At 41.1% G+C, this 24770-nt stretch overlaps 1 protein-coding gene across 1 annotated transcript in view; it reads right to left on the reverse strand.

The window, feature by feature from the left end:
• The window catches only part of ipmkb (inositol polyphosphate multikinase b), a 109142-nt gene that overhangs the window by 31310 nt on the left and 53062 nt on the right, over positions 1-24770 (reverse strand). Inside the window, exons 3-4 of the mRNA XM_072557868.1 lie at positions 22150-22246; positions 16332-16504 (exon numbers count right to left, since the gene is read on the reverse strand). Of these exons, the coding sequence (XP_072413969.1) occupies positions 16332-16504; positions 22150-22246 (270 nt within the window). The remainder of the gene's footprint in view (positions 1-16331; positions 16505-22149; positions 22247-24770) is intronic.

Below are 24770 nucleotides of genomic sequence, written 5' to 3' on the forward strand. Positions count from 1 at the left end.
GGGGTGTGCATGTGCACGGACGCTCTGGTGGGGAGGGTGGACAAGAACCTGTTTATGAATATTTTATTTTAAGACTGAACATGGAAAGATATTAGTAAGATTGGAACTTTACTATAACTTTGTTGTACAGCCAAGCAACACAGTGTAAGCATAAACATCCACTATGCATTGTTATGGCCTCCTTCAGCTAAAATGTTGTCAGAAGGCATTTTAATGTTATGCACTGGATATCATTTAAACCAGAGTTCCCGTGCCTGAGAAACACACTTCACTGTAATGAAAATAGCCACTTTGCTCTAGACAAGAGATATCATAATTTGCAAACAATTCTGCAAAGTGGTCATAAAATATGTTAAAAAGCTATCAAAGGGAGGAAACACGAGCGCTGAAGGCATGGAGCAAACAGACATTTGGGACATAACATCGCCTGTCCTCTTGATCAGGGTGGGGTTGAAATTTACATGGGCAAAAAAAACAAATGGGAAATAATGAGGAACAAGCAAAACAATTCACATATCCAGACCAAAAATAAGGCCAGTTTTGACCAGCAACCCACTGTGCCAAAAGCAGAGAATTTCACCTTTTGCATCTGTAAAGATTGTGAAACATCCAATTTTTTAAAATTTAGCAAACCATTAGTATATCACAGCGACCTGATCTTCAAATATACTGCAGGTTATCTGTGAAGCTTACCAGCAATTGAAACCTTTGCCAGCCATCAGCATTGTCAGTAATAGTGCGTCAATTATCTGTGTTACAACAGATTTCAGAAATATTGAAGAGTAAACAGATTCCTGAACTGGGGCAGTGAACTGAAATTTTGAGGTTGAAGCAATGGCTATATAAGGTTTTGATGCTGTTTGTGACTTTTGCTGTGCAGGGAATGAGTGACACACTCCTCTACATTTTAACAGCAACTGCACATGCAGTATTAGACAATAGACAATAGACAATAGATGCAGGAGTAGGCCATTCTGCCCTTCGAGCCTGCACCGCCATTCAATATGATCATGGCTGATCATTCCTAATCAGTATCCTGTTCCAGCCTTATCTCCATACCCCTTGACTCCACTATCTTTAAGAGCTCTATCCAATTCTTTCTTAAATGAATCCAGAGACTGGGCCTCCACTGCCCTCTGGGGCAGAGCATTCCACACAGCCACCACTCTCTGGGTGAAGTAGTTTCTCCTCATCTCTGTCCTAAATGGTCTACCCCGTATTTTTAAGTTGTGTCCTCTGGTTCGGCACTCCCCCATCAACGGAAATATGTTCCCTCCTGCCAGAGTGTCCAGTCCTTTCATAATCCTATACGTTTCAATCAGATCCCCTCTCAGTCTTCTAAACTCAAGGGTATACAAGCCCAGTCGCTTCAGTCTTTCCGTGTAAGGCAATCCTGCCATTCCAGGAATTGACCTCGTGAACCTACGCTGCACTCCCTCAATAGCCAGAATGTCCTCAAATTTGGAGACCAGAACTGCACACAGTACTCCAGGTGTGGTCTCACCAGGGAATATAGAAATCTTTCTTCTGCCTGCAAGCAATTTTGGAAGTTACTGCATCTATCAGAGACACATTAAGATTGAGAAATCTACCCTCTAATGCCCATAGCTCTTCCCCAGTTGATGAATCAGGACTCCTATCATTTATATGAAGCACGGAATAGCAAGGGTATAGAATATTCTCTTTGGGGAGACTTCAGCTGCACATTGTAATGGACATTGAGTAGGCATCACAACTAACTGAGCAGGCAGAGTCCTAAAAAACAGTTTATATGCTGAGCCCATGGAAGGTGATGAGAACACCAAGTGATGACACAAACCCAATTAACCTCCTGCTCACAAAGCTAACTGCCACAGATGCATCTGAAAGTCTTCACACTGAGGATACTATCATGTCATGTGGCAAATGTGATGGATTCAGATGAAATCTAGCAGCTCAAATTTGGATGTTACAAAGAACAAAGAAAATTACAGCACAGGAACAGGCTCCTCCACTCTCCAAGCCTGTGCTGATCCAGATCCTCTATCTAAACGCGCTGCCTATTTTCTAAGGGCCTGCGTCCCTCTGCTCCCTGCCCATTCATATATCTGTCAGGATACATCTGAGATGACACTATCGCGCCCGCCTCTACCACCTCCACTGGCAACATGTTCTAGGCACCCACCACCCTCTGCATAAAGAACTTTCCATGCATATCTCCCTTAAGCATTTCCACTCTCACCTTGGACTCTCAGCTTCTAGTAATTGAGTCCTCCACTTTGGGAAAAAGCTTCTTGCTATCCACCCTGTCTATGCCTCTCATGATTTTGTAGGCCACAACCAGATCTCCCGCAACACCAGTCTCCCTAATGAAAACAATCCTAATCTATTCACCCTCTCTTCATAGGCAGCCCCCTCCATACTAGGCAACATCTTGGGGAAACTCCCTGCACCCTCTCCAAAGCATCCACATCCTTTTTGGGAATGTGGCGACCAGAACTGTACGCAGTATTCCAAATGTGGCCAAACCGTAGTCCTATACAACCGCAATACGACCTACTAACTCTTGTACTCAATACCCCATGCAATGAAGGAAGGCATGCCTTATATCAACCTGTGTTGTCACCTTCAGGGCACAATGGACTTGAACACCCAGATCTCTCTGTACATCAATTTTCCCAGGACTTTTCCATTTACCATATAGATTGCTCTAGAATTGGATCTTCCAAATGCATCACCTTGCATTTGTCCAGATTGAACTCCATCTGCCACTTTTCTTTCCAACTCTCCAATCTCTCTCTCTTCTGTTGCATTCTATGACAGTCCCCTTCATTATCTGCTTCCCCACCAACCCTTAGTTTTAACTGCAAACTTGCCAATCATACCACCTATACCTTCCTCCAGATCATTTATGTACATCACAAACAACTTTGGCCCCAACACAACCGGTGAAAAACCATCGGTTACAGTTCTCCATTTCGAGAAACTCCTTTCCATTACTATTCTGTCTCCTGCTGCCCAGCCAATTCTCTATCCATCTAGCTAGTACACCCTGGACCCCATGTGACTTCACTTTCTCCATCAGTCTACCATGGGGAACCTTATCAAATGCCTTACTGAAGTCCATGCATATGACATCGACAGACCCTCCCTCATCAATCAACTTTATCAATTCCTCAGAGTTCTATTAAGTTGTTATGACATGACTTTGCCTGCACAAAACCATATTGCCTATTCCAAATGGGAATAGATCCTATCCCTCAGTATCTTCTCCAGCAGTTTCCCTACCACTGACATCAGGCTCAGTAGTCTTTAATTAGCTGGATTACCCCTACTACCCTTCTTAAACAAGGGGACAGCATTAGCAATTCTCCAGTCTTCCAGGACCTCACCCATGTTCAAGGATGCTGCAAAGATATCTGTTAAAGACCCAGCTATTTCCTCTCTCACTTCCCTCACTAACCTGGGATAGATCCCATCTGGATCTGGGGACCTGTCCACTTTAATGTGTTTAGAATACTCAACACTTCCTCCCTCCTTATGCCGACTTGACCCAGAGTAGAGTAATGAAACTTCTATCCCTATCCTCAACATCCATCATGTCCTTCTCCTCGGTGAATACCAACGCAAAGTACTCATCACAAATCTAATCCATTTTCTCTGACGCCACGCATCACTTTCCTCCTTTGTCCTGGAGTGGGCCAACCCTTTCCCTAGTTACCCACTTGCTCCTTATATATGAATAAAAGGCTTTGGGATTTTCCTTAACCCTGTTTGCTAAAGATTCCTCATAACCTCTTTAGCCCTTTTAATTCCTCGTTTCGGAGTGGTCCTACTTTCCCAACATTCTTCCAAAGTTTTGTCTGTTTTCAGTCGCCTAGATCTTATGTATGCTTCCTGAGATGTGTGCCATAAGCAGCAGCAGCAGCAAGACTGTACAGTATTCTACCACTATATATATAAACACCATGGCTTGGGGGATCTCTGATGCCATTTTTCACATCAAGCTGGACGATTAACCCTGATTCAATGGCTATAGGTGAGCATGTCTGGAATATCACCAGGCATACCTGGGACCGAAGAGCAAACCTCCTACAAAGGACGACCTGCATAGAGAACAGCAGAAGCTGTACATTGGACAGAACATAACAATCCAATGGATCAGATCAAAGCTCTATAAGCCTGTCAGATTCACCCATGAGTGACAGAAGGCAATAAAACAACTGGTCAAGGGTGTTTGACAAACCACCCCACTCTCAAATATAGAGGAGCCCAGCACATCAGTGCAAAGGGCAAGGTTCTAACTTTTGCAACCATCTTCAGATAGAAGAGCAAAGTGGATGGCCACCTCAGCTGCTGGCCCCTGGTTTCTACTCATTCTTAATTATGTTCGGGAATGGTTCAGCACACTGGGTGTGGCCAGGAGTATGGGCACTGACAACAACCCAGTTTTAGTGACAAAGACTGGTGCTTCAGAACTGGCCATCCCTCAAGTCTAACATGGTCAGTCATTCTCACAGAATCATATCTTAATGTTTTAAACACCACAGGTCTTGCATCTGTCACGTCAGTATGAGACCAATCAGAGGCAGTGGCACAGCGCAGCACAGTTGGAAAGTAGCTGCCCTGTCATTCCTCAGCACTGATTCCAGACCCCATGAAATCTCATGGCGTCAGATGAAAAATGGGAAGGAAACTTTCTTCCCTTTACCTAGCACCACTCCATTTCCTCCCCCAACCCCGGCAAGTTGATGAATTCATACTTGCCACTTGTCAGACACCACTTGAAAGAATCGCTGAGGGTGACGAAGACATAAAATGAGGAACTTTAATATCAATAATCAAGGCTGGCTCAGTAGCACCATGACTGACCAAGCAGGCTGAGACTTAAACAACATAGACAGGTCCTTCGGCAGGTGGGGAAAACCCCGAGAGAATACAAGACAAGAGAAAGAATTCCATGACCTGTCTTTATCAATCTGCCTTAGCTGATGCATCTTTCCATGACAGTATAAGTAGGAAAGAACACCACACAGTCCTTGTGGAGAAGCTGTCCCACCTTCACATTGAGGATACCCTTCACTGTGCTGAACGTACCACTTCGCTAAATGGGATAGATTTCAAACATTTGTCCACAAAGCCTGTCCACCATCTGGAAAGTACAAATAAGGAGTATGAAGGAACACTATCTATCGCTCCAACAACACTTAAAAACCTCAACACCATTCAGGATAAAACAAGCTGCTTGACTGGCATCCACAATCATCAATATTCACTCCTTTCATCACCTATGAACAGTGGCAACAGTGTGCACCATCTACTAAATGCACAGCAGTAACTCACCAAGGCTCCTTGGACAGCACTGCCCAAATACACAACCTCCACCATGTAAAAGAAAGATAGCAGATGCACAGAATCACCACCACCTGCAAAGCCCCCTCCAAGACAATCACCATTCTGACTTGAAACTGTACTGTTGTTCTTTGATGGCCCTAAAGTAAAATCCTAGAATTTCCTTCCTACTAACACTGTGGGCATATCTCTACCACATGGATTCCAGCAGGTCAAAGTGCAGCTCCCCCTAATACTTTCTCAAGGGCAATCATGATGAATAATAAATGCTGGCCTACCCAGCAACGGCTCATATAAACAAAATGTTGTACTAGCCAGCGAGATCCACATTCCATAACTGAGTAAACAAAAAATCACTTCAAAATCTGCAGTAGCCTGTATGCTAATTATTGATGCACTGATTAAATATTCCAACAACTTCAAAAACAACTTTTCCCTTGAGAAGCAAGTCATTGGTTCAAACTGATCATTCTATGCACAAAAATGTTTCACAAAAGTCAGCAAAACCAAAGGTACCTGAAGGGAATTACATTAGATTAGAAGTGGACAGAAAAGCATAAAACAATAAATCATTGCAGAGAGCCACATGGAATTCAATGGTCACAGGTTCCAAATCTCAAAGGGAGGTTTAGCTTATCGACCATAATAGGAATGAGCAAAATGTAAATTTTTAAGATTCCTTTAAAAGTTGAGTCAGCAAAATTTACGTTTTATAAATTGGTTGGAATTATTATTGATATAATGCTTTATCTGTCAGTTTTGGTCTGCAAAAACGTCTACTGCCTGAAGTGATTTGTGAATTCAAAGGCAATATTTGCTGTGCATACAAATCGCTACACAGCATTTCTGAAACTCAGGGTTCTGCTCTTGGACAAAATCATTGACAGAAGCTTGGAGACAAATCAAAATGGAAGAAGTAGCTTCCAAAATTTTCATGCACGTCAACATCTTGCAAATGGATCAATCTTGATCAGCTATCAATTCTGAAAAGATCTTGTCTACATGGAGCAGAAATAGTGCAAAAATAGCTCTTCCTTCGACTGGCAGTCTATTTAGGAAAGTAATCTAATTTACATAAATGAATTTCATATCAGTCTTTGTGTGAACAGACCTTTGGAGTTGCAAGCTTGTTGCTGACCTTTACTAAGAGGAGGATTCACGATGGTCATTTTTCAAAAGCTTACTTTTATTAAAGTAATCACTGGGATGCTCCTAAAGCTTTATGAATCATTACAAAAATAAACAGATTATTGTGACATTACACGAAAGTCAGATCATGGCTTCAGCAAACAGAGATCAGGTCAATAAGGTAATAATTTAACAGAATTACTTCAAAACTTAGCTAAAAATATGCTCTAAACATTTTATACGATTGACTTATTAAAATAAACATTGATTAAAATGTCTTCAGACAGGTTACAAATAACCTTTTGAGAAAATTACAAGTCAGGTATTGCATTTTATAAGCACTAGATATTTAGTAATTCCAAACTATAATTTGCACATTGGCAGCCTCAATACACTGAAGCAAGCAGAAATCACTATAATTCCATTAAGATCTACCTCCATATATATTTAACCCTTAATGTCGATACAAATATATCAGCACAAACTAAAAAAAAGTTTGCAAGAGGACTTTTCCATTAAAAGTCTAAAAACGTAGCCAGAGCAAAGTCGTGACATCTTACTTTGTGTGAAAGGCATTCCATAAAGGGTGGTATAGCTGTGAGATAGGTATTGTGGTCAGGCGCATTTGAAGCCTTGTGAGAGCACAGACTGAACCTTATGTAACATTCATTGCTAAACACAAACTATACATGCCAAGTGACGCATCTTCTGGTGTTCATGTGAAGTGGCATTTTGGATTTGCATAATTGGATATATGGCAATCTTAACCTACCTGACATTTATTGGTCTGAAATGCATTTTAGCGTTTATTACAATACTTTCCTTTACTGCCTTTATCGATAGGAAGATGCAACCTAGAGAAGGATGAAGCAGACTAACTGTCAATTTGTTACCTATAACAGCCTTTCATATTTTATCCAGGAATCTGCCAGTAAGCTTCAGTAAACAACCTAAACAAGCAACTGTTGAAAGTCTGATGCAACAAAGTTTATATGCTCTAAGCTTCAGAAGTTTAATTGCTTCAAAAATAATTTATTTGTTAAGCAATTAAGCAAGGTTTTTTTTTAAAAAGGATGAAGTTTTAACCAACAGGACTAAGGAAGAAAGTCTTGCACACTTTCCTTGCTCCTTTTTCTTTCTTAACTCATCAGCTGAGTTCTCAAATGGAATTTATATTCAAGCCAATAAGCCACAGAGACCAGACTGTCCCAGATTGTATCTTCATACAATTAGATTAGAGGCTGGGTAAAAATGTTGGAATTAGCTTAAATGTCCAAATTTAAGAAGGGGAATATTAGCCAGGGTCACAGCATCTGATTGCTTTCCAAAATGATACCAATGCAGACCCTTCCAGTGGAAAAAGTCTGCCAACTCCATCAAGGCAGATGCAGGAACACTGCTCACCTGCGTGAGCTATTGGAGAACAACTGGCACTAAGTAAATCACACTAGCCTTCGAGGTAGGTTCAAGGTTGAACCAGCAGGGAATAAAGTAAATTCCAAATTATTCAAATTAAATACTGAAAAGATAGAGTTTTGTCACATGTAAAATTTCACTTCACCATTAACCTTTCAGAATACCTTAGTTGATTAACAAATTCTTATGAGCCACAGAAAATTGAAGAGGTTCTGAACAAAGGTGTCAGAGAAACTCGGCAGTTCTGACAGCATCTGTCGAGAGAAATAGAATTAACATTTCAAGTCCAGAAAGCTTTGATTTCCAAAGAAGATTGATATTGGATTCAAAATATTAGCTTGGTTTCTCTCTCCACAGAGAGACCTAAATATCTCCAACACGTCGTTTTTAATTCAGATCTCCAGTACCTGCAATACTTTATTTATTCTTAGAAAATAGGCTTTAAAACCAAGGTTGTTCAGCATGGTTTTAAAAATACTTTGCCTAAGAAATATAAGATATGCATTAGCCGTGCAAACCAAATAAATACATTAACCAAATTCACCTGTCTGCTATCTGAATGGGAGATTTTCAATAAACCATTGAAGTAGCAATGTCTTTCCTGTTTGCAGATGTCCAACACACCATTCTAAAGGTAATACCTACCTGCAATGTTAGTTTAGGCCTAAAAAGAGGCAACTAGGGCCTGTGCACCTCTTTGTATCTAACGGTCAGACATCTACTCTCCCTACACAAACCCTCCAGTTTCCTCCCACAGTCCAAAAATGTGCAGATTAGGTGAATTGGCCATGCTAAATTGTCCATAGTGTTAGGTGAAGGGGTAAATGTAGGGGAATGGGTCTGGGTGGGTTGCTCTTCGGAGGGTCGATGTGGGCTTGTTGGGCCGAAGGGCCTGTTTCCACACTGTAAGCAATCTAATCTAAAACCTTGATTCCAATTTTCTAACCTGCAGTTTCATGCTTTTATTGTACATTAATGCTAAAGAATTCTAATCTCAAGTGCCCATAATTCTGGGTTGATACAGCAAATCGTAAACAGGATTTAAAAAAGGGGACTGCAAATGAGTATACCTCTATTTGAACTGGCTCTTAAAAACAGTCACCTATTAATCACTAAGTCATCAGTTTACAATGACCAATAAATGTTCAAATCTTGGCAGTGACATCACTCATCTTGGCTGTCAACAGCTATCGATGAGAACAAGGTACTGCCAGGGAAATTATTGATTTTTTTCAGAGCTGATTATTCCAAAGGCCAAAAGGAATGTAATTTTCACATGCAATATACTGAGATTTAAACTCACTTTGTATCGTAGATGATATGCAGTATGCAGCAGAATCTTAGTGGTCCGTGATAATACCATCCAACTTGGCAAACAAAGGCTGCTCAAACATTTATTGCAAAACTATTTGTTGTGCTATTCGAAAGTAATTGATTTATTGATTAGATGGAATTTTGTACTTAATTTCAACAACTCAATTGCCATCCTTTGCATTTCGCAACTGGAAGTCAAGTCAGAAGTAAACCTGTTACCATTTTACTCAATAAGCAAGCATTTTCTTCCAGATTCCAGAAATGGTCTAATGCATAATGCTCTCCCATCAGCACCAAAAGCCAGTTGCACTCCAGGTTCAGTTAGCCTGTCTGCATTTGACAGCTCTTCTTAGTCAGGCCAGAATAAGGGACACAGTATTTGGCTCATTGCCCGACCTAGTAACTGGTTTATTGTCGATGTCAAGAATCGAGTGGAAAGGCTGAGATTCCCACTCATTATTCTGATGCAACTCCTGCTGGGGTTGACAGACTGGGCATTGGGCAAGAGCAAGGCTGACTCAGCCATGGTGCTCCTCATGACATGCTAATCAAACACACTAGCTCAAAAAGTTAACACAGTTGAAAAGTATTTCTGCTCAAGGAACAATATATGCCTCATGAAGTCTGAAGCAGAAGTAAGAATATGAGCAAGAGAAAAATGAACTCTTCAATAAAGCGTTAAAATTCCTTTAAGTGAAAACAGCATATAGATAAATACACTCAAATGGATCAAGAATGAGAAGGCATGAATTTGAAGTAATTTCCAAAAGAAGCAAATGTACTGTGAAAAAAAAATCACAGCCAATTTGGACTGTCATGAAGTGTGAAGGCAGGGTCAACTGAAGCTTTTAACAGAGGCACGAGATAATTATTTGAATAGAAACCACAGGCAGGGTTACAGTGGAAAGGTAGGAGAATGGCACCAAGTCATGATGCTCATTCGAGGTGGCAGTACAGGCATAATGGACCGAGTGGCCTCTACATCACAACAGCTGTGAGATACTGTAAACAGCAAACCGGATTTGTAACTCTGAACATCTTATCATCTCAGATTTCTGTTCCCCTACCAATGAATAAACCATGATGGTCACAGGCAGCTGGAAAGCAAACTTTAACATGGGTGTTGTCTTCAGTGACTAGAATGGAAATTCTGAACAGAGTGCCTGCTTCTCATCTAATTATCAATGGCAGCATTCAACATAAGGAAGCAAAGGCTCAAGTGGCCACAGTAGTTCCCTGACAACATGCAAGATAATGTCAGTTCAAAAAAATAGTCATGCCCTCTAATGGTGATGTTGTGAATTGCAACACAGACAACAGCCAAGTCTGGTAAGCATGACCAGCTTTTACTTTTGCTATCAGCAAGGCCTGCAATACAAGAATGTCCATTACTTCCTCAAAGAAATGAAAACAAAGATTTTGTGGGAAATTACAAACAAGTTCATTATTACTTACAATCTGAGCATTCTAGTTTTAGTGTTTTTTTTAAAAAAAGGAAAACACAATCATTCTTCACATCACATCTTTCCTCACTCCTCTGTTAACCATCAGCAAACTCCAACCCACTCTATCAAAGCCATGGTGGGAAGAATTTATATTTCATTAACTACAGTTGGTGCTTGCAGCTCCTTTCATTCAAAGAAAGACGAGCACTTTCAATGCCAGCATTATTGATGAATTGTTACTTTCCATTAGAGATTTGCAGAAATAGAGAAAAAGAAATCTTTGGATTTCTACTGGTCCAACAGACCTTAAAATATGAAGAGCTGTGAATATCTAATAGAATTACTCCACAGGTTAGTCCTTTCCCAAGTCTGGGTGAGAAGGTCCAGGTTCAAGACCCACCTGCTCTAGACGTATGTCATAGTACGAGTGAACTGGGTGATTAAAAATATCTATACTGAATATTTTAAATTATTTAGTTTACAAGTGATTGGAATTTCTTGTTTGCTGCTTAATGGAATAAGACAAACCAGGAAGCACCTTTTGACACAAAGTATTAATCAATCCCTTACTGTTAAAAGGAATATTGCGACTTGATACCAGTTAGACGGTGTCCCAACTTCAATACTGTAGGACATTTAATTTCATAGTAACAAGGTGATTTCCAGTCCTCAGGTGGAGCCTATGCCATGGTACTTCAATTTGGAACAGCCTGTAAAGAATCCAGGTGGCACCTTGAAGGGCCAGCATGGTGCATCCCCTTCCATAATAAAACAAGATCCACAACAGTGAAGTATAACAATGCTGTCATACTCAAGTCAGGATCACCCCTAACCGTGACTGGATTGTTTGCTGAAAACAAGGAAATAGGGTGGTGACAGTACTTTGGACACTGAGTACTCGGCCCCAAGTTTTCCTTTTGTAAGAAGTCCTGACAGACTGCTGGATTGATGATCTCTTTCAAAGATTGCTCAGCTCTCCTTCCTCTATTCTCCTCCTCCCATACTCAAACTGAAAATTAATAAAAGCAGCAGGAAAAGATCTTTGGTGCAACTGCAGCCATTCTGTGCAAGACATTACAAAACATGTGTTCAAAGCTGTAGCATTTAAACAGTCAGCTATTTATTGGTGCCAACAACAGATACTTTATGATCTTTGCAACTAACATTGTTTATGATTAGGGCTTTGCCTCAATTGCCACTATCAGAACCTGTGCTCCAAAGCCAACTTTCGTCATATATGAGATAGCCACAGCAAATTACAACAGCGACTCAGTCTTTTCAAAGGGAGTCAATTTCCAAACTAGTAAAAGACACAGAAACCTTGGTGAGCAATTATGAAATGAAACTCTATTGGCTTTTGCACATATTAAATCCATTGGGAAAAAAAAATCAGGAGGACCAGCCAGCCTTGCAATTCATAGAGTTGAATTCCTACAAGACGGAAAGAGGCCTTTCAGCCCACTAAGTCTGCACTGACACTGCTGTAGAGTCACAGGAGATGGGGGAGATACTAAACGAGTATTTTGTATCAGTATTTACTGTGGAAAAAGACATGAAAGATATAGAATGTCAGGAAAGCGATGGTGACAATCTTGAAAAATGCCCATATTATGGAGAAGGAAGTGCTAAATGTCTTGAAACACATAAAAGTTGATAAATCCCCAGGACCTGATCAGGTGTATCCGAGAACTCTGTGGGAAGCTAGGGAAGTGATTGCTGGGCCTCTTGTTGAGATATTTGTATCATCGATAAGTCACAGGTGAGGTGCCGGAAGACTGAAGGTTGGGTAACGTGGTACCACAGTTTAAGAAGGGTGGTAAGGACAAGCCAGAGAACTACAGACCAGTGAGCCTGATGTCGGTGGTAGGCAAGTTTTGGAGGGAATCCTGAGGGACAGGACGTTCATGTATTTGGAAAGGCATGGACTGATTAGGGATAGTCAACATGGCTTTGTGCATAGGAAATCATGTCTCACAAATTTGATTGAGTTTTTTGAAGAAGTAACAAAGAGAATTGATAAGGGCAGAGCAGTAGATGTGATCTATATGGACTTCAGTAAGGCGTTCAATAATGTTCCCCATAAGAGATTGATTAGCAAGGTTAGACCTCATGGAATACAGGGAAAACTAGCCATTTGGATACAGAACTGGCTCAAAGGGTGGTGGTGGAGGGTTGCTTTTCAGACTGGAGGCCTGTGACCAGTGGAGTGCCACAAGGTCCATCATTTATATAAATGTTTCATCATTTATATAAATGATTTGAATGCGAACATAGGACATACAGTTTCTAAGCTTGCAAATGACACCAAAATTGGAGGTATAGTGACCAGTGAAGAAGGTTACCTCAGATTACAACAGGATCTTGATCAGATGGGCCAAGGGGCTGAGAAGTGGCAGATGGAGTTTAATTTAGATAAATGTGAGGTGCTGCATTTTGGGAAAGCAAATCTGAGGAGGACTCGTACACTTAACGGTAAGGTCCTAGGGAGTGTTGCTGAACAAAGAGATCTTGGAGCACAGGTTCATAGCTCCTTAAAAGTGGAGTCGCAAGTAGATAGGATAGTGAAGGCGGCATTTGGTATGCTTTCCTTTATTGGGTACAGGAATTGGGAGGTTATGTTGCGGCTATACAGGACATTGGTTAGGCCACTGTTGGATTACTGCATGCAATTCTGGTCTCTTTCCTATCGGAAAGATATTGTGAAACTTGAAAGGGTTCAGAAAAGATTTACAAGGATGTTACCAGGGTTGAAGGATTTGAGCTATAGGGAGAAGCTGAATAGGCTGTGCCGGTTTTCCCTGGAGTGTCGGAGGCTGTGGGCTGACCTTATAGAGGTTTATGAACTCATGAGGGGCATGGAGAGGATAAATAGACAAAGTCTATTCCCCAGGGTAGGGGGAGTCCAAAACGAGAGGGCTGAGGTTGAGGGTGAGAGGGGAAAGATAAAAAAGAGATCTAAGGGGCAACTTTTTCACGCAAAGGGTGGTATGTGTATGGAACGAGCTGCCAGAGGAAATAGTGGAGGCTAGTACAATTGTGACATTTAAAAGGCATCTGGATGGGTATATGAATAGGAAGGGTTTGGAGGGATATGGGCCAAATGCTGGCAAGTGGGACTAGATTGGGTTGGGATATCTGGTCAGCATGGACGAGTTGGATCAAAGGATTTGCTTCCGTTCTGTTCATCTCTATGACTCTGAACAGCATCCCATCCAGACTAACATCACTCGGGCTGGAACTGTAACAGTTGGGATTTCACAAGTCAAATGCACCAGTGTGTAACATTATGGGTAATAGACCCATTAAAAATAAAACATGGAAAACCCCAGGAATTCAACATTTTCCACTAGAAATCCTTCATTTTTCCTTAAAACCTGGAGAACAAAGTCAGTCAATCCATTCCATTTTACCAGAACAATGGCAGACCGGCCTAACGGTGACAGAAGTTGTAGTTCTTACCAGGTTACCAAAGTTTTACCAAAGCTGTTTTGCAGCAACTCTTTAGGTAGATAAAAACTTTGTAAGTATTTTCAAATACAAACCAGCAAACTATACTCCTGCCCAGAAGGAAAACAATCATTCCAGAACACTAAATGGAACGTACTGTATATGACAAGATAGAGGACAAAGCATATTAGTTACATCGCTGCTTTGATTGTATCTTCTGAATCCCTGATTATGACAAACTAAAATCTTGACACTCCAATAAAAATGGATACAATGCAATTATTAGTGTGCAGACATATTTCACAAAACTGTATATTCCAAGTATTAAAACCAGCACTTCATTCCATCTGCCAAAGACATTGGATATTAATCATATACAAATCAGAATATTTCCTGAACGTAAGGGAACAGGAACTATGGGGGAGTAGAGAGATTTGGGTGCTCATCTTCACAAATTGCTAAAAGCTAGTGCACATTTCCAAAACGTAAACTGAACAGCTAATGGAAAGAGAGCCTTTACTTCAAGAGAGTTGGAATACAAAAGTGAAAAATAAATGTGTAAATTATAAACAGGCTTGGACAGATCCTTATTTGGCGTACTACTTGGCTTTGAAACCTGTACCTTATGTAGGGTATAATGGTCTTAGAGGAGGTACAGTGTAAATTTACTTGAATTATACATCAATTAAAAAACCTAACCTGGGAGGCCAAGATGGATTGACGTGGTTTGTGTTCCATTAAATATACAAGATTGAGGGACAATAGCGAATACGTTTGTTAGTTAACAAATACAAATCACTGAAACCTCCTCACTTGCTGACTTTAAGGTAATTAAAGTATTCCTCAGTAAAGTGCAGCATTTCTCATGTCTCTTCACAAGTGCATTAGGGATTTCTACCAAGGCTGTAGCAGTGGAGGTTGACTGTACAGAGGCCCTGATTTGTTCTGAATATCTTTACAAAGGACTACGCTCACCGCTGCAGCCACCCTGACATCAACCACGTCCTGCGACAAAATTCAGGTTGGAAGCTTCCATATTGAAAAAAAAAGTGTTCAACACAACAGATTCCACTGATACTCACAGAGAAATCATTTCCTCTGGTGAAGTAAACAATTAAAACTAGAGCCAAGCCACGTAGGAAATCTGGAAATATTTTATCACAAAGGGCAATAGAAATCTAGGACCCACTCTCCAAAGGGTTAACAAATTTTCAGCACTGCATCTACCAGATTTCTGCAAACTATCAAGGAATATTAATTTAAGGCAGAATTATGTTTCACTATTCTTTTAGAGGGTGGCTAATTGCAAGATGTACAAGGGCTGAATAGCCTGTTCCTACTTTAATGTTGCAAGGAAATAGCAATAACAACCTACCAAGGAGTGGGCTAACGAACACAAGAAAACAAACAGGAAATTGCCTGGATTTAAGTGGTGACATGGGGACATCCCAGGCAAGTGAAATCAAAGGCATGAACACATTTAACAAATCATTATCTACCAAAAATGCACATACTTTTTAGGGAGCGGTTAATAGACCTGAAAGAACGAGTAATGACTTCCATTCCAGTTTTTAAAACTGTAAAATCTTCTGTGCAACATTAACATTAATAATGTAGATCATATCTTTTGATGATTTATTTCAAAGCAGGAATAATTGGTTCTTGTTTTTAATAAAGGAGCTATTGCTGGGCAATTAATTTGAGAATTAAAACAAAGCAGACAATCTTTGCCACCAACTGGCAGCTTTATTTATCCAGTTTCCAGCTAGGAAAGTCAGCTGCACACTGTCAGGAGTGAATGATTGGGCAGACAGCACTCAAATTTATGAATATCAACAAGGATATCAGCTATTGGTGCTGCAAAGTTCTTACGCTCAGGCTGCTTTCAACATCAAATTACTGCAGCATCTTTAAATTGTGTGTGGTCAAAGAATCAATTAAAGTACATGAGCAAATTCTATCGGATCTTCTGCCTAACTGCTGCAAGTTAATCACAAAGACCACACAATTGACAATGTGGGAATCTTACGCATTTCCTTAATTTAGTTACACAACTGGACACAAGATGCCCTTTAAAGTTCACATCTGCTGTTTATAACTGAAAATTACATGCATCGTCTGAAAAGTAATGACTTCATTGGGAACCCAACCAGCTTTTGAAACCTGACATTTTACCTTTATGGAACAACTGTTAAAACCCAAGCACAGTCAAACGTACACCTCTTGGACTTGTGGTAAAATTTATCTTACCCGCATGCCAAGTACTAAGAAACCAATTTCTTCCATCAGCGGATATTTGCTTATCTGTTGCTGGATCTTCTCAGCTGACGCATCAGGGTCATAGCTTTTCTTCCCGATTTTGACATCCATGATGCACGGCTTCTTGAACTTCCGTGTCACATCTTCCAGTTTAAGGTAGAGCTCTGAACTCGAGGTTAAAGAGCAAATCCTCAGCAGTAATCCACTGAACATTTTCTTGGCCTCATTTTGATTACTTACTTTAAGGGTAAACAGACTAACAAATGCCTCATTGACTTATCACAATTTCATGCTAGTTAGCAGCCCCTTTGAGTAACAGAACATAAAACAATACAGCAGAGGAACAGGCCCTTCAGCCCATCATGTCTTTGCTGATCAAGATTCCATTCTAAACTAATCCCACCTGCCTCTGCATGGTCTGTATTCCTCTATTGCCTGCCTGCTCACGTGTCTGTCTAAATGCCTCCTAAACATTGCTAACACATCTGCTTCTACCACCTCCCCCTATCTAGAGCCTACTAGGCACCTACCACCCATTTAAAACTTGCCTTACACATGCCGTTTAAACGCTCCCCCCCACCCCCCACCCCCCCATGTTTTACCTATGATCATGAAAACGATCCTGCTACTCCACAACATTAAACAGCTAATAATGAAATTCCCCTCCCAATCTTTGTTAAGTGCTGCTTACTGGGTCCCACGCTTAGCTATTTTTTCACATCACTTACAAAGGTTTCTTTTCCTACGCCTGTGCTGACTTGAAGAATTTATCCTTGCACCCCTCCTATTGATCAGGTACATACTGTCCCTTTGCAACATCATCTCAAAGTTTTGTTTAACAAACTCATCTCACCAGCATCCCCTTGAACTCCTCAGCTTTTGTTAAATTATATTGTTAAAGAAGAGAAACTTCCTCCAGTTAACTGTTGGAAAGACTGAAAGTTGTTGACTTTTCACCTCTCTGCTCAGAAGTGTTTGTGACTAAAACCAATTTGTAGCAATCTTGGCGGTATGCCTGTCTCGAAGATGGGCTCGTAATCATTGTGTCATCACCAAGCTCACCTGATTCCACCTGTAGCACCTGACTTCATCCTCAATTCAATTTCCCTATGGCTCAAACACTCCATCATGTCTGTTAGCCCGAGATTTAACTATTCTAATACATTCTCACATTCTATCCTCTATAAGCTTCAAGGCAACCTGAATTTCAAAGCATCCAAAACTCTGCTGCCCTATCCTTTTGTTTTTAAAAGTTAATTCCTGCAATGTAGGAGCTGCTTAGCCAATATTTATTGCTCAGCCTTAATTGGCATGGAATGAGGTGATGGTGAGCTATCTTCTTAAATCAGTTGACTTTCAATCTTCAGTCCATGATGGAGGAGTCATCAACAGCGCGACAAGAACTGTTCTGGTTGCCCTGCTGCATGAAGGATAGTATTGAATTGGAGAGGGTTCAGAAAAGATTTACCATGACGTTGTCGGGACTGACTAGGGGGCAACTTTTTAAAGTGTGTGAAGAAAGATTTAGAAGGGACCTGAGGGGCAACCTTTTCACATGAAAGGTGCTTCACATGTGGAGTAACTGCCACACGAAGTGGTAGATGTGAGTACAGTTACAACATTTAAAACACAGGTGGATACATACATCAATAAAAAAGGTTTAGAAGGAAACGGGCAAGTGGGACTAGCTTAATTTGGGAACCTTGGTCGGCATAGACGACTTAGACCAGAGGGTCTGTTTCCATGCTGAATGACTCTATGACCACTTAGGTCCACGTGGTGTAAGAACATTCACAGTTCTGTAAGGAATAGAATGCCAGGATTTTGACACAGTACCCGAAGGAATGACAACATAGTTCCAAGTCAGGATGGTATGTGGCCTGGAAGTTGCATGTGGTGGTGCCCCAATGCATCAGTTACCATTAAGTTTAAAAGCTGCTGTCAAAGCAGCCTTGGTGAGTTGCAGTGTATCTTGCAGTTAAAACACACTTCTACCACAATGTCAGTGAAGGAAGTGAATGTTGATGGTGGTGAATGGGGAGCCAAGCCATCAATTTGTTGTGTCCTGGATGGCATCAAACTTTGCTGCTCGAGTTGCACCCATCTAGGCAAGTGAACAGTACTGCATTTTACTCCTGACTCCACCTTGGAAATGGTGTTTTGGGGAGACAGGAGATAGAGTTACTCACAAGAATTCCCAGCCTCTGAATTGCTATTGTAACCAAAGCAATTATATGGCTAGTTCAGTTTCTGGTCCATATTAATCCATAGTGATCACAGTGGGGGATTCACCAATGGTAACTCCATTGAACATCAGAGAGCAATACTTAGATTTTCTGTTGAACGGACGGTCATTGCCTGGCAATTGAATGGTGTGAATGTTACTTGTCAATAATCATCCCAAGCTTGAATGATGCCCAGGTCTTGTTACATTTAGACAGAGTGCTTCAGTATCTGAGGAGCTGCGAATGATGCTGAATATTGTGCAATTATCAGTGAAGATCCTCACTTGTGAATTGATGATGGAGAGAAGATTATTGAAACAGCTGAAGGTGGCTGGGTCTAGGCTCTACCTTGAGGAACATGAAGGTATTTGTGATGCAGTGGTGACGTCCTTACCTCTGAGCCAGAAGATCAAGGCTCAAGCCCCAGTTTTCCATAGTTGCACAATAACTTCTTGGAACAGGATGTTAGAAAATACCTACCGAGTAACCTCAGCTGCAGGATACTGTGGCAGAGACAATTAACCTCCAACGACCACAGGCATTTTCCTTTGTGCTAGGTATGAATCCAACCAGCAGAAAGCCCGACATCCATCTCATCAATTCCCACTGACTTCAGTCTTGCCAGGGCTTCTTGGTGCTCTACTCAAATACTGTGGTGACAGCAAAGGCAGTCACTCTCATTTCACCTGGTCTAACTCACATAATATTCACCTATCACCTCACCTAGTCTGGCTCCAGGTCAGGTAATGTTTTGATTTAAAAATTCTCATTCTTGTTCTCAAGTTCCTCCATGGCCTAACTCCTCTCTACTTGTGTCATCTCCTCCAGCCCCACATCCCCAAGATATCTACATTAACCTAAATCTAGCTCTTGGCCATCACTGGCCATCCTTTTAGTTGCTTGGGCCCTACATTCTAGATTCACTGCTTCCACTTCTCAATCTCACTTTTGCATCCTCTAAGTATTCCTGCAAACAAAACTCATTGACCAAACTTCCAGGTATTCTTACATAGTTTGCTGTCAATAACCATTAAAAAAATTAACGAGATGTCTTTGAATGCAGTTTTTCAACTAAGATTTGTTGAAATATCAACAAAACAGTAAAGAAAAGGCAGCAACATATTTAGATAGAAAGTGATCAAAACAAAGTAAAATGATTTCAAAGTATCAGGTATGGCGATAGAATATACAGGAACACAATTAATCTGAAAGGTTATTAAAACAAGGGCAAGGACACACACACATAGACAGACACAAACACACACACAAAGAGCTGAGATTTTTGTTTGTCTGTGAAAGATTAGCTAATACTAGGGCAGCGGCAGAGGGAAAAAATACATTCTTTCCTTACATCTGGTTACTCAGAACTGATCAACAGTCAGTGGATATTTTGTCTGTTGCTCACAGATGGCACTAGCTGCTGCAGCATTAGGAAGCAGGGGTCTGGAATGTGTTCGCAGAAGGATTAAATCTGTGCAAGTATGTGGTTACACCAACACAATGAAAAGTGTGATTAATATTTTGTTAGCATTGGTATCAGAATCATCACGGTCACTCAGTTCAACGTTATGCCGACTGGACTTAAGTTTTAGAAGGACATGCACTCCAACAAAAACAAAAGGGCCATGTTACTTTAAAAATTAAACCAACTGGTCACTCTCTAAGCAAGTTTTAAAGCTATAATCTATCTAAACAATTGCCTGTGCAACAGATGGAGGGAAACAAAATCAGTTTGCAAAGGAAGTAGAGAGTGTCTCAACTCACTTAGTGTGTTATAATGAATGAAAACCACAAGTACAGTCAGCACAAACAATGAAATAGTTTGTTAAAGGAATGGGAATACAAGGAGATTAGTGGCATTCCTTTTCTCAGGACAATACAATTTCCTAATGCTTCACAGAAGCATTGCAACACTAAGAATGGCACTAACGAACACAACCATGCTAAATTGCCCGTAGTGTTAGGGGCAGGTGTAAATGTAGGAGAATGGGTCTGGATGGGTTGCGCTTCGGCGTGGACTTGTTGGGCTGAAGGGCTTGTTTCCACACTAAGTAATCTAAAATAATCTAATCTAACAATAGGTTGGTAAATCTTAAGCAAAGCAAGTAAAATGAGGGAGAGTCAAGAAGCCAGAATTAGAACAGCACACATAACTCAGGGGATTGTAGGAATGGAGGAAATTACAGGAGCTGGGAAGGGGAAAGGTCATGGAGAAGTCTGAAATCAAGGATGAGTATTTTAAAATCAAGATGTTGCCTGACTGGGAGCCAATGTTGGCGAGCACAAGGACAATAGTGGAACTCAACTCCATGCAAGAAACGGCAAGGTCATGAGAGTTTGATTATCTAAAGTTTGGAGTATAGAATAGCCAGAAGTGCAATACTCAAGGCTGGAGGGAACAAAGGGATGAATACTGTTTTAGTCACACATGAGCTGTTGAGAACAGTGTTTACTGGATGAGAATGGGATGTTTAGGTAGATGGTTTTGGTGATGAAGTAGGTGGTCAGAAGTTAACCTCAAGTTCAAACGTGACACCAAGATTGTGAACAAACTGACTTACTCAGACTGTTGCCAAGGAGAGGGACAGATTCAGTAGCTAGGGAGCAGAGTCTGAGGGGAGATCAAAAAAAGTGGCTTCAACATTCCCAATATTTAGTCAAACAAAATTTCTATTCACCTATTATTGGATGGCAGATAAGCTAGCTGATAAATTAACAACAGTGGAGGAGTATAGAGAGGCGGTGGTGAAGTAGTAGAGATGAGGGTTGTCACAGTATATGTGAAAACCAACATCATATCTTTGAATGAAGCTGTCAAAGGGTAGCATGTAAATAAGAAATAGAAGTGGGTCAAAGGCAGGTCCTTAAGGAAGCAGTGGAATGGTTAGAGGAAACATGGCAAGTAATTCCCTGGTTACATTTAGATAGATCAGCATGGAACCAGAAGACAGCAGTCTCACTCAGGTGTACAACTGGAACATGATGGTGTCGAAGGCTGCAGAGAGTTCAAGAAAGATGAGGAAGGAAAGCTTACCTTTCTCACAGTCACAAAAGATGCTGATTGCGATTTTGATTAAAGTTATTTCAGTACTGAGGCAGGCCAGAAACCTGTTTATAGAAATTCACACAAGGAGTTCTGAGAAGGTGGGAACAGATGTGGGAGGTGCATTGAAGGACTTCAGAGAGAGAGAGAGAGAGAGAGAGAGAGAGAGAGAGAGAGAGAAAAAAAGGAGGTTAAAGTTAGGATGTTTATTTGCAAAAGTAGTGTGGTCAAGGAGTGTTTTTGATTTGAGAGGGGGATGGGCAATTGTGGACTTAAAGGAGAGGGGACAACATCAAAATAGGAAGAGCCCTTCACGATGTTAGCTAACATTGGGATGAGGAAGCGGTGTTGCATAATCAGCAGCTTAACAGCAATAAGTCAGGCACAGGATCTCATGGGCAAGGTATGTTCAGAGAAGGAATAAATGGAGACAGGAGACAGACTGGAGAAAATTTTAGATCTGAAGGTCAGTATCAAGATAAGAATTGTTAGGTTACCAGTTCATACTGTACACAATATCACAGTTCAGTGCAAAGGATACCATTAGGTGCAGTAGTTGGTGTCCAGGTGCCAAGGAATTTAGGCAGGAATTTTCGTAGTTCTAAGAACACGTGATCATGACAAGATGAACCAAACACCTGAAAACAAAAGGAAAAGTCTGTTGAAAATTGATATCTGAACATTAGGACTACAAACAAAGCTAGTTTTGCCCATTGAAGGGCTCATCAAACTCTCTGGTAGTACTGAAGGGGGTGACACAAGGAAACGAGTTTTGTCAGTAAGAGGAAAATATCTTTCTGTCTCAAGAATTAAATGTATTTCAAACTAAATGTGCATATCTTCTTGTATTTCACAGCCAGTTGCCCCATCGCTGATTGTTCAGCATTTAAAAGTTCAGAATTGGCTTCAATTTCACCATACTTCTAAATCTATTTATTCAACCGCATTAAGCCTTCACTAGAGAGATGATGTAGATAGGACAAACCATTCGATATAATCATGAATCAGTGACTTCAGAAAGGTGCATAAACAACTTAACGGGTTCAACTATGTGTCAACTGGAAAATATTACGTCAACATATGGGGAAAATTAAAACATCATCATGAGATAATTTGTATATAAAACAGAGGTCCTTCATTCATCAGATTGGACTGTACTCCAATTTTTATCAGGATTGGTGGTGCTAGAATAGCACATCAGTTCAGGCAGCATCCAAGGAGCAGCGAAATCGACGTTTCGGGCAAAAGCCCTTCATCAGGAATAAAAGCTTTTATTCCTGAAGGGCTTTTGCCCGAAACGTCGATTTCGCTGCTCCTTGGATGCTGCCTGAACTGCTGTGCTCTTCCAGCATCACCAATCCAGAATCTGGTTTCCAGCATCTGCAGTCATTGTTTTTACCTCCAATTTTTACCAGCACATGTACTCCTTGTGGAGTGGACTGTGACAAGGCAGTCATCTCACAGCATTAACAGTATTCTGTGTATCCTGGAATCAATTGATTCCAGTATTTTGTGTTTTCGTTTCAGATTTCCAGCATCTGCAGTATTTTGAGTGATGTCACAGGCAGGAACCCAAAGTTACTACCTTCATGTCCCAGAAAATGAACTTGTAATTAGCTCATTTGGCTGGACAGCTGGTTTGTGACAGAGTGGTGCCATCAGTACAGATTCAATTCCCACACTGGCTGAGATCACCACGAAGGTCCTATCCTCTCAACACTGCCCCATTCCCCATCGGTCATCTACTTCTTATGAGAGAGCAACACTATGGTTTTGGATGTTGGTTTGCTCGCTGAGTTGCAAGGTTCATTTCCAGATGTTTCGTTACCCTACTAGGTAACATCTTCAGTGGGCCTCAGGCGAAGCGATGCTGAAATTTCCTGTTTTCTATTTATATGCTTGGGTTTCTTTGGGTTGGTGATGTCATTTCTTGTGAAGTCACTTCCTGTTCCTTTTCTCAGGGGGTGGTAGATGGGGTCTAACTCAATCTGTTGTGGATAGGGTTCCGGTTAGAATGCCATGCTTCTAGGAATTCTCGTGCATGTCTTTGTTTAGCTTGTCCGAGGATGGATGTGTTGTCCCAGTCAAAGTGGTGTCCTTCCTCATCCGCATGTGAGAATACTAGAGAGAGAGGGTCATGCCTTTTTGTGGCTAGTTGGTGTTCATGTATCCTGGTGGCTAGTTTTCTGCCTGTTTGTCCAATGTAGTGTTTGTTACAGCCCTTGCACGGTATTTTGTAAATGACATTAGTTTTGCTTGTTGTCTGTATAGGGTCTTTCAAGTTCATTAGCTGCTGTTTTAGTGTGTTGGTGGATTTGTGGGTTACTACGATGCCAAGGGGTCTGAGTAGTCTGGCAGTCATTTCAGAGATGTCTTTGATATAGGGGAGAGTGGCTAAGGTTTCTGGACATGTTATGTCTGCTTGTTTGGGTTTGTTGCAGAGAAATCGGCGGACTGTGTTCATTGGGTACCCATTCTTTTTGAATACACGGCATAGGTGATTTTCCTCTGCTCTGTAGTGGGTGTTGGCTCGTCGGAATAGTGTACTGATGCAGCTTCATTTGTGGGTGTTGGGATGATTGCTTCTGTAGTTCAATATTTGGTCTGTATGTGTTGTTTTTCTATAGACGCTGGTTTGAAGTTTCCCATTGGCTGTGTGCTCTACTGCGACATCTCGAAATGGCAGTTTGTTGTTGTTTTCCTCCTCTTTAGTGAATTTTATGCCACTAAGGGTATTATTGATGGTCTTGAAGGTTTCCTCTAACTGGTTTCGTTTAGTGTTGACAAAGGTGTCATCCGTGTAGTGGACCCAGAGAGTTTGGGTTGGATGGTTGGCAGAGCTATTTGCTCAAGTCTCTGCATGACAGGAATTAACATCACCACAGGAAATGACACCACCAACCCAAAGAAACCCAAACACAAGTAAAAAGCAGGAATTTTCAGCAGTGCTTTGCCTGAGGCCCACTGAAGATGTTACCTAGTAGGGTAACGAAATGTCTGGAAATGAACCTTCCAGCTCAGCGAGCAAACCTACATCCAAAACCTCAGCCTGAGCTGCAAATCTTCTCAAAACTCACTAAGATGCTATGGTTCTCGGAGTATGACAACCATGACGTCTATGACCAAACACCAGAAAAGGGCTCAAGTGTGGTCATGCAAAGA

Source organism: Chiloscyllium punctatum, chromosome 38, assembly GCF_047496795.1.
Source record: "Chiloscyllium punctatum isolate Juve2018m chromosome 38, sChiPun1.3, whole genome shotgun sequence".
In the NCBI taxonomy this organism is placed as follows: Eukaryota; Metazoa; Chordata; class Chondrichthyes; order Orectolobiformes; family Hemiscylliidae; genus Chiloscyllium; species Chiloscyllium punctatum.